The sequence below is a fragment of the Pinus tabuliformis genome, chromosome 3_2, assembly GCF_031772625.1.
Source record: "Pinus tabuliformis cultivar Carrire ecotype Pingquan chromosome 3_2, CPIR1, whole genome shotgun sequence".
NCBI lineage: Eukaryota > Viridiplantae > Streptophyta > Pinopsida > Pinales > Pinaceae > Pinus > Pinus tabuliformis.
In genome coordinates, this window is record NC_142302.1 from 517160210 (window position 1) to 517172128 (window position 11919).

At 36.1% G+C, this 11919-nt stretch overlaps 1 protein-coding gene across 1 annotated transcript; it reads right to left on the bottom strand.

Moving 5' to 3' along the window:
• Positions 1-1066: 1066 nt before the first annotated feature.
• On the bottom strand, positions 1067-2206 carry LOC149181592 (F-box protein At5g49610-like). The gene has a single exon (XM_089414260.1). The coding sequence runs from the start codon at positions 2204-2206 to the stop codon at positions 1067-1069; it is 1140 nt and encodes a 379-aa protein (XP_089270386.1).
• Between the last annotated feature and the right edge of the window lie 9713 nt (positions 2207-11919).

Genomic DNA, 11919 nt, shown 5'->3' on the forward strand with positions numbered 1-11919 from the left:
CCTCCACACATGATAGCCATCCTTAGACGCTTTTATAAAAATCCGAAACCTTAGCCTGGAAAGAACTTACATATGTATATGTAGTGTATAATGTGTGGCTAAGCTATAACGCCATTGTAACATACTAATGACCATTATATTGCTACACTTTCTCTACATGGATTTCATTGTGAAGATCGGAAGTACATAAAATATGATTATCCCATTGTGAATATCGAAAGTATATAAATGATTAAATATTAAATAAAATGTTTATTATATTGAGTTAGTTATACTGAGTTTAATTGAAGTGATCAATTTTAATCCATAAAGTGATTAAAATATTTTTTTCCCTTCACTACGGTTAAGAAAAAAAATGAAAATTGTAAAATTAAAATTAATTTTCATGAGTTTTGTAGTGAAATTGAGTATAGTCAATTCTCAAAAAACCATAGTATGAAAGAGTTTGTCAATTATGTAATACTAGAAAGATGGAAAATGACAAGCACTTTCTCTTATTCACATTCAATTTAATTTTCAAACAATTTATCACACTACTAATCTTCTTGACCTTTTAACTTAGTAAATCTATAGTGATCTCCGAATACTTCTCTTACTTCATAGAAATAAAATATTAAAAAATTATAATTAATCTCATACTTTCTTAAAGTTTAGTAAACTAATTAACTTCTTATAAAACAACTATATTTTATAAAATATTTATCTATAAAAAAAATTCTATAAATGCATGAATAAGCTATTTTTTTCAGATTTACAAGGGAAAGAATATATACTACTGTATAAGTTTAACAAAAATGTCTCATATGTTTATAAATAAAGAAAATTCAATAAATGCATGGATAAGCCATTCTTTTTAATCCATTCTTTTTCAGAATTACATATTTGAATGTGGAAAAAGAATATTTACAACTGTGTAAACTAAACAAAAATGTCTCGTATATAATAATCATCCAGGTCAGGGAAAATAATTTTCAAATACACAACCTAATTATTATAAAAAAAAATTATAAATAGGTAATGAAAGAAACAATCTAATACCTAAAATACCTGTGTAGGCCACCACATATTATACCTGTGTAGGCCACCACATATTGTTGGCTTCGAACGGAAACACCGACATATCTCGTGAACTATCCATGCCATAATAAGGAAGCCCCGGCAATTTCACTCTCCACACAAATTTTCCCTCGTCATTGAATATGTCCATCACCATTATCCATCCATTGCTGTTCACCGCTACCGTCACTGCTCTAAGGGTACCCTCCTCGTGTTCTGACAAAGCCACACGCAGTTCACACCATTCATGTCTGCCATTTTCGTTTAACTTCCACAAATAAATATCACGAAAATTTGCTTCACAAATGAGCACCACTCGCCCATCACATCCACTTAAACATGCAAATTCTTCAAAACCAAACCTGTGCGCGCCCCACTTGGCATTCTCGGGCAGTGGAATTTCTTCCCAAAGTCTGTCTGTCAGCGTAAACGCTACCATGCACTTGCTTAAGCTGGGCATCGAGGTATTGCTCTGCCCAAGGAGCCAGTAAAACTTTCCCCCAGAATAAATGCCCCGACCGATGGGGTGAATGTGCCCGGGGACTGTCATGGAAATGCAAGACCATGTATTGGAATTTGTATCATAAATCTCCATCTCTATCATATTCATATAAACATTTCCCATCCTCTTATAGTCATTTCCGCCCACGACGATAGTGACACGTCTGGTGGAAGCATCAAAAGCCATGGCGTTGAAGATACAATTGTACTTCCCAGGATAAAGGACGTATCGGTGTGGGCACGGAGGAAGAAGTCTGGATGTCCTGGTAGCAGGATTTTCTATGGAATAAATGAAGCCACCCCCGTAAACATGGCGGCAGCAGAAGATGAGACTGTTGCAAGCACCCACAACACGACGTTCTCGCAAGCGAACTTTGTAAACCTCTGAACCGTCGCCTTCAATAGCCCACGTATCAAATCCGTTAAAAGATGTCCAGATCTGAACAAAGAACCCAGGGATGCGGCTCATGGGTCGCATGGGATTAGACAAGTTAGCATCCACCATTCTTTGCAGGCTATCACGACAACACAGCACATAATTCCATCGTTTACACACACTTCTCAGCTTCACAGAAAATCTAACGGGCAGCCTTGCTAAAATCATAAATAATAAGTCTTCCGGCAGTGCTTGCCAGATCTTTGAATCCATCCAACTAATCTTTTTACAGCGTGAGAAAACTTATTGATTGCTATGTATTGGATAGTATTTTTTTTCCAAAAACAAACTAACCACCAAAAATTACTTATCAGTGATAAGCAAACTTTCACACCTGCTATATACCTCTGAATTGTAAACCATTAACATATTTCTTTACCTCAAACCCTTGACCAAACAAAAGACCAAACAAAAACAGTTAAGGCGTAGAGCAATCAATGTTACAGAACCTGTATTTAAAATTAACATGCACTCTTTTTGGTTATAAGTAACATATTTAAAGCCTTGGGCTTTTCGTAAAACTGGCGAGTTTCGTGGCAGAATTGGAGTGAAGTGGCACTCTTCTTATAGTTGTCAACACATGCGACGCATGCCAGCGTTTTTGCGGCCGTAAACGCAGTTGCATGTCACTTAATTCGAACTGTCAACTCATTGGCAGGTCATCTAAATCTGACTGTTACTCAATCTTCATTTTCAGTTTGGGTGATTTTCTCCAGTTTATAGAGCAGTTATTATCCGCTAAATCATAAAGTATTATATAAAAATAAATTAAAAGATGCCAAAATAAAATTTAATTGGATCGCTTTTTTTTTATTATTAGCAATTTTTTTATTACTAGCATAATAATAATAGTAAACCAGCATAATAATAATAGTAAATCTGGTTGATATATATGAATGGGCATTATACAAGTGTATGAAAATGGTGTCAATTAGTTTATATCAGACACATTGGCTAATTTAGTTGTACTAGTTGACATGCATGTGGAGTATTAATAAACCATGGTTAATTATATATACAACATTTACTAATTTGGTTCAGCTTGGTTGTGCTAGGTGACATGCATGTGGAGTATTAGTAGACCATGGTTAACTATATCAACTGCATTTACTAATTTGGTTGAGTTAGTTGACATGCTTGGGGAGTAATAATAGACTATGGTTAACTATTGTTGACTATGGTTAAATATGTTTGGAGTTGCCTAACTATTAAAAGTTTTCTAATTTTTGGTAGGGGATCATATGAAACAATTTTTGGTCAAATCAAATTTTTTTGTTATTTAAAATGTATTTTTCAGTGCATATATGGATTCAACACACTCAAAAACAGTGGGGCATTTGAATTGTGGAAAGTTCACAGGGAAAACTTGTGACTGGAAAAAATCCCAATTGGATTATGGGTAAATTCGAATGGAAAAATATGCCTAAAAAAGCTTCAGAAGAAATAATAGAAGGGTTTACGATGGTAATATATAGTTCACTATGCATAACCATGGTTGTCCGCACCTATGGTTGACTATGATAGATTATGGTTGACTATAGTTGACTATGGTTGGGCATGTTAACCATGGTTTCCTAGGTTGACCATAATTTCTGATGGTAGATTATGGTTGTTCATGTTAATAATGAATGGCCATGGTTGACCAAGTTTAGCCATGGTTGCCATGTTGAGTATGATTGAGCATGGGTTGACCATGGTTTTCCAAGGTTGTTTATGGTTGGCCACAAATGACCATGGTTGGTCATGGTTGACCATAATTGAATATGGTTGACCATGGATGACTATGGCTAACTAAAGTTGACTATGGTGGACTATTGTCAACTATGGAAAATAGAGTCAACTATAGCTGACGGGCCACACTCACCATATTCATTTGCCAGCGATCATAGTTGACTATGGTCAACCATAGCTAACCATAGTAAACCATGGCGGACATAGATGACTATGGTTGACCACATTAACTATGGTTGGCAATCATTGACTTTGGTGGACTATGGTCACTATGGTTGATTGAAGATGACCATGATTGCTTATGGTTAATTATCGTTGATAATAGTTGATTGTGGTTGACTATATGGTGATTATGATTGATAAAAGATAGCCATGTTTGCTCGTGGTCAATTGAGGTTGACCATGCTTGACTATGTTTGACTAAGATTGACATGGCTGACTATGGCTAACTATGGTCAACCATGCTCAACCATGGTTTGATTTTTTTCTCCCATTACAATGATGATCTTTTGTATGTCACATCATAATCTTGATTTTTCTTTGTCATATTGTCATGCTAATTTTTTCCTCATCACATGCAATGTTAATTTTTGTTCATCACATTAAAATGCCAAATTTTGTTTGTCAAATTGCAAAATTGATTTTGATACATTGTGGTGTTGCTATTTAATTGTCATATTGTGATGTCAATTTTTTTAACGTGGTTGTCTATAGTCAACTAAGGTTAACTATGGATGAACATTCTTGACCATGGTTGTCAATTTTTCACAATATATGAATATAGTTAACCATATTCACTATGGTTGACCATATTAACCATGAATTACCATGGTGAACCATGCTTGACTATAGTTGAATTGGTTTAACCATGGTTGAATATGGTTACACTAAAAAAAGTTATATTAAAACATAAATATTAAATAAACCTTAAACCTTGCTAAATATAAACATTAAATTGTATTCATAAACCTTAATATTATTAATAAATCTCGTTAATATTAATATTTTTATTAATCCTTTTCAAATAATAAATAAACCTTACACCTTATTAAATGTAATCCCCATTAATAAAACCTTGTTAAACCCTATTAAAAACTTTAATATTAACATTATTAATAAAGCTTATTATTAAACCTTTTTATACCTTAACTATGGTTGAGTAAGGTTGACAATGATTAAGCGTGATTGATTCATTGTGATTGGATTCTTATATTATTTTTACATACATCTTGATGTTTTCAAAGTGGAAAAAAGTAGAGCAATCAACTCATAGACCTATTTTTACTAGTTGTCCTAGTTTAGAAAATTTTCGGTGAAAATTTGAGGAAGCATTTTGAGGCCTTAAATGATGGGGTTTTGCAATATTTACCTTATCATTGACCTAGATTCCATAATCTACACACTGATACCTTCTCAATGGCACATGCACCACCTCTATCAGAGCTAATATAAGAAAATTATTCCTTCCAGAAGTTCACCTACTAAAATTGACCTTCATAATTCAAGAGGATGTCATGTTAACCCCAATTATTCATGGAAAATTGGCTAGCCACGTGATTGTGATAAAGAAGATTCAGTTAGAGTCAATATTGTAACTCTAGTTAAGAGTTGAAGGAGTCAAACTTAACCGCTCAATCACTAATGCATTAGTATCTTATGTAGGTATTCACTTATCATTAAGGGATTATTTTAAGTGATAAAGATTAGGTTGTGAATTCTATTTATTTATTGATAATATTTTTATATATATATATAAAATTATATATATATATATATATATATATATATATATATATATATTGATTTCTTTAATAAACAAATGTTGTATGGAAATGTAGTTTTTATTGGAGAAATTAGAAGAGATTAATTAGAATTTTTTAATATTTTATTTGATGCTAAAAAGAAGTGAGAGAAGTCAGATCACCATACTTTTAGAGAGCCCAAATCGGTGGATAAGGATTGTGTACAGTAAAAATACCTAGAGAACATAGGCCAGAAGAAACGGTAATCAAGTGGATCGAAGCAGAAGGAGCAATAGGATGCTTCTAATGATGGGAAGGAAAAGAGGAAAGAGGGAAAATATAAAAAGACGATAGCCAGAGCACACTAGTGCACATATATCATCAACCACTGCAACCTTTGTAATAGTGACATACGTACAATGGAGAAGTGTTGGAAGTTGCATCCATAGCTTAACTTGAAGAACATAAAGAAAGACATAAAGAAGAATGATCGCATGACCATTGATTTGAACAACTAGGTTGAAAGCATCTCAGACATGGATGAGAAGATTGTTTGTACATTAGTATAGAAGAAGGTGAATATGAGTAGCTTTCAACAACATGAAGAGAAATAAATTACAAAACTCTTCCACATAAAGATATAGGTCAAGAAGACAAAGATTGATGCTTTGTTTGATTCAAGATTGTAGGAGAATCTCGTTACATTGGAGCTTGTCAAAAAATTGGAATTGGAAGTTCATGATCATCCAAGCCCATATCCATTGGGGTGGGTAAATAAGGAAACAGAGTTAAAGGTAACAAAACAATGCAAAATTAGATTTGCTTTTAGTTCTTATTAAATTTGATGAAGTAGAAGTAGATGCAGTTCCCCTTGATGTATGTAAATTAGTGTTTGGAAGTTCCTAAATGTATATGTAAGATGAAATCTTCATAGGAAGAGACAACTGGTACCAATTCGTTAAAGATAGAAAATAATTCACCATAAACACACACAAAGGAAAGTCGAAATTTTCGTTGGTAAGTGCCAACCAAGCCATAAACTAAAAAATTATAGCAAGAAGTTTGTTTTACTATTTTTAAGAGAGAATCGGTCTGTAGAAGAGTAAGTAAGAGAATAGGTATCCCTGGAGGGGTGTACTAAGAAAAAAAAATAACTAGAAGAGTTGTTAGAGGCATACAAATATGTGTTCTGAGAGCCTAAAAATTTACCACCCAAAAGAGAAGTGGAACTTGAGATCCAACTATTTCCAGACTCCCAGTTGTAAAGCATTGGGTTGTATAGGAAGTTTGTTATAGAAGCAAGGGAGGTGAATAAATAATTGCAACAACTAATAGAATAAGGTGTCATTTGACTAAGTACATCACCATGTGGTCACCCATCATCATAATGCCAAAAAAGAATGGGATATGGTAGATTTGTATTGATTACAAGGCATTGAAAAAGCTAAAGCTCAAGAATAGGTACCCCCTACCCAACATTGATGATTTGTTAGATTAATTATAGCAAATGAAATACTTCACCAAGTTAAACTTAAAGCACATATATCACCAGGTTCAAGAGAGAGAAGAAGATACTTGGAAAACCAGCGTCAAAACTAGGCAAGATTTATATGAGTGGTTAGTCATGCCATTTGGCCTACGTAATGAAACCTCTACATTTATGAGGTTAATGAATGTGTTGTAGTGACTACAACCACCCACCAAATTTTTCCTATGTTTTGATTTTGGATCCTTCCTTCCTATCCATAAGAGCCTATCTTGCATTGATTCAGGTATTCATGCTTCAATTGAGACTTATCTTTTCCATTTATGCTTGTATTTGCTTGTTTCCACACTTAACTGATCTTTCTAACTCACAAGTTGATCTCCTGACTTGTTCACACGACAGTTCTAGGCTTGCCTCCATAAACTGTGCAATCCTAGAGGGCAAGCAACCTTGATGATGGGAATTTCACAGTTCAGACTGGAAGTAGGCCTTGAGCTTAGAAACTACGCCGTCATAGACCACCAAGCCCAAAAATTTTGCAATCCCCCAATGAGCTCAGAAACTATGCAGTGCACTGAGTCAAAAAGTTTTCTAATTCCCAAGAATTACGCAATCTTTCCCTACAACATGCATGGCAAGTTTCCTGGAAAATAAAAAAGCTAAAAAGAAAAAGAAACCCTAAAAAATAGGGATCTATTATTAGTATCCCAAAGGAGGCAATTTCGTTATTTTTATAAACTTCCACCAAGTGTCACTTTTTCCTTGATTTTAGGCATGTACGTCATAAACCCTAATTCACTCAGATATATTTAATCATGCCTCTAGAGCTCATTTTCACATTTGATCTTGGAACTCTAGCATTCCCAAGGAGATCAAGGAACCTTCGATGTAGTTGTCCCTGCTTTTTCGAGTGAGTTTCTCTTTTGTCATCTTTTGTCGTTTTTCCTGTCGCTTTTTATCATTTCACTTATGAGTATTGTTTTACATCTTTCTATTCATAGTTGTTAGCGTTTCAACTTGTTTTAATTTGTAGAAGCATTGTTCTAAGTTTTCATTTACCTTTCATAAGTGTCGCAATGGTTTTCCTATTTTTGGACTGATGGTTCATTCATTTACAACTAAAAACATGATGAGAGCCATACATAACCACTATCATAATACATGTTCATAACTAGCATAATAACAATAGAAATACCAAGGAAACAACAGTTATATAATCCACATGTAAACCAATATAATACTCATGAAATAACAAGGAGAAATAAACTCATATTAATGATGCAAAAGCCAACCAAGTTTGGGACTTCCACGAACCATGCGACCATAAATTGGTTGAACCAAATCTTTCTTTCAGCGAATCACCCCCTATGCCACATTCCAAGCATGAATGTGGGACTTAAAACCAAACTCAACCAGGGCTTCCCAAGGCTACACCACCTCACCCTCATCAATAGAACAAGGCTTTACTTCAATCCATCCCATATCACTAGGCCATAAAACAAGCCTGGATGTCACCGAATGTATCCACCTACACGATGAGGAATTTTCATGTCTCCTAGTCTCTAGGCTTTACCACAATCCACACCGAATCACTAGGCCCTAACCAAGACTCCACCCTCTAGGATTTACTGTATATCCCATCATTCACCGGCAAGGATTCCTAGGCCTAATCAAGGGCAACCACCTCTAGGATTTACTGTATATCCTTCCACAGTCGAGGATTCCTAGGCCCATCGAAGCATACAATACTTGGCTTTACCACAACTCATATTTTGGTTCAGGGGTCACTACACTAGTGGCTTTATCGCAATCCACTGTCTAGTTTAGGGATCACTAGGTCATGTGTACTTGTTGAAATATGGCAACAAGAATATTCCAATTTAATTTGTCCTTGAATTAAATTGTAAATTAAAATCGAATATAGTCTTAACAGCTATTTCGAAATAATTAATTAATTTATTTTAAATTAATTAGTTGGATAAATTCAAGTTAGAAGTCTTTTTGAAGTCATGCATGAGTTATCCCTTACATTAAGGAGATAAGATTGAGTTATATTTGAGTTGTAATTAGTTAACTCAGTTTACTGAGTTAAGTCCAGTTAAATTAGTTCCAAAATGTTTGAGGAACTAATGATGAGTTAACAGTCAGTTGATGCATGCATGCACTCAACTAGTGCTACTCCAGTTAACTGAAGATTCCCTCATCAGAAACTCATGCATGTCTATTCTGAGAAAGACCCAGTTGAGATTAAAGTCAAGGATAGTGTACTATCAGCTGCATGTGTTTTCTCAAAGAGAAAACCCATGCAAGCAGTAAAGGATTTATCCTTGAGGATTGCGCAGTTTTGGAGGGAGATCATCCACTTGGTAATAGGTGAATCATCCAAAGGGAATAGCACAAGGAAATAGGGTCTTGGAGGGCAGAGAGGAAGGTTGGAGAGAAGCCAATATTTCCTCTGAGCATCTGTGAAGATTATACTGAGAGCTAAGATTTTGTATAATTCATATGTATTTCCACCATGTATGATACTACAATAGTGTGGGGTTTTTAGTTGAGGCTTTCCCCAAAGTATTTTCATGTGTATTGTGCGATTGATTCTTCTTCTTCTAGTTATATTGTTCAACTCGATCTTTAAGCTTCGACAAATTGATAGTAGAAGTAGGTTATAGTATTCTGCTTTGATTTATATTGAAATATCGGGTTAACCTACCACCATATTTTCTACATGGTATCGGAGCTGGATTTGTAGAGGTTTTCTACATGGTATCGGAGCTGTGAACAGTATACTGAGAAGATAATTCTAACTATGAAGTTTGAGGTTGTAGGTGAAAATCGAATTCATATCATATTTCAAGGTTGGGCAATGGCATTCTATGGCTTGAGACTCAAGTATGTCTTGGAAGGTAGCTTGAATTAGATAGCATGGAAAGATAGAATGGAGGCTATATTAGAAGACAATGGATTGAAGAAATTCATTGATCAAGAAATCCCAAAGTCAGCTTCAACTAATGCACAAGAGTTGGCTGAGTGAAAAAAGTGTGTAGCGAAGGCGAGATGAATCATCCTTGAGGGAGCTCGAGACCATATTTTCTCGAGTCTCCATGGGAAGGATACTCCATTTTCAATGTGGAAGACATTCAAGGACCTCTACCAGAATAGTATCAACCAGAGGAAATTGGCGCTCAAGGATAAGCTTCGAAGAATCAAGATGGAGAAGGGTGAAACTATTTCCACATATCTGGACAAGCTCGCCACCTACAGAGATGAGGTTGGTAGTGTGGGAATAACTATTGTCGATGATGATGTGGTGATCCTCGCTTTTCTTGGCCTTCCAAAGAGTTGGAATAGCTACCAAGACTCTATGAATGGAAGGGAGAAACTGCCAGATTAAGAATGACTGTGGTTGGATCTTATGGAGGAGGAGATCAGGAGGAGCACACGAGATGGTTCTTCATCCAAGAATGAGGATGAAGAAAATATGGCCTTAGCAAGTAAGGCAAGAAAAGGGAAGGGGAAGGATTCCCATTTCAAATCGAATTATTCTCATCGAGGGAAGAAGGGTGACATGTCTAAAGTAAGATGCTTTAATTGTCACAAGATGGACATTATGCAACTAATTTCCCATCGAAGAAGTCAAAGAAGGGAGACTCGGAAGGATCGGAAGGTGAGGATTAGCCTCTCAGCTCGAAATGGACTTTACCCTCATCACATGCATGGTGTCATCGATGATGGGTTGTGTTTGGTACCTTGACAATGGAGCCTCACTCCACATGACTGGTGATAAAAATTTATCCAATGCCTTGGAGGAGAAATACCTCAAGATGCGCATAGATATGGGTGACGACAGAAGGTATAGTGTTTCAGGAGTGGGCACAATTGCTTTTCAGAGGGAGCATGGAGCTCCTCTCACCTTGACAGATGTGATGTATGTATGTGGACTAATGAAGAACTTGGTATTGGTCGCGATGTTGGAGGACAAAGGCTATGATGTTGTCTTCAGTAAAGGAAAGGCATTGCTAAGACACATTGCCATGGGTCAGACCAAGAGGATAGGGATTCGGGTGAATAATATCTATAAACTAGAGGGAGATGATTGTGCAACATTGAGTACAAAAGCGGAATTGGTGCAAAGCCAAGACATTGGCAAGTTGTGGCACAGATTGTTGGGCCATTTGCATCATGGGGCTTTGAAGATAATGCAGTAGATATCTACAGGACTTCCCAAAGGTAAACTTGAGCAAGTTGACACATGCAAAGGATGTACCTTGGGAAAGTACACCAAGTCCTCCTTCCATGATCGAGACAGTCGAGCAGAGGCTATCTTAGAGCGAGTTCATACTGATTTGTGTGGACCATTCTTGATGGCATCCACAGCGAAGCAAAAGTATTATGTGATTTTCATTGATGACTATTCTCGTAAATGTTGGATTTATTTCATGCAGAAGAAGGACCAAAATTTCACAAAGTTTTGTGATTTCAAACCTTTAGTCGAGAAAGGTTCAGCGAACAATATCAAGGCCTTGAGAAGCAACAACGATGGAGAATATGTCTCTCAATAGTTTAAGGACTTCTGTGCAATGGAAGGAGTTAAACGAGAGTTGACGGCACCTCATAACCCACAGCAGAATGGGGTGGCTGAGAGGAAGAACAAAAGTATTGTAGGGGTAGCACAGGAAATGCGTCATGACCAATGCCTACCACTTCACTTGTGGGTTGAGGCATGCAACACAATGGTCTATTTGTAGAATAGAAGCCAGCATTGCATACTTTGGATGAAGACACCAGAGGAATCTTTCTCCGATAAGTGACCAGATGTGGATCACTTCAGGATCTTTGGCTCATCGGTTTGTTTCCATTTGACAAAGGATGCACAGAAGAATCTTGAGCGGATAGCAGAGTTGGGGATATTTGTGAGGTACACTGATACACCTCACAACTATCGGGTGTACTTGCCTACTAGTTGGAGG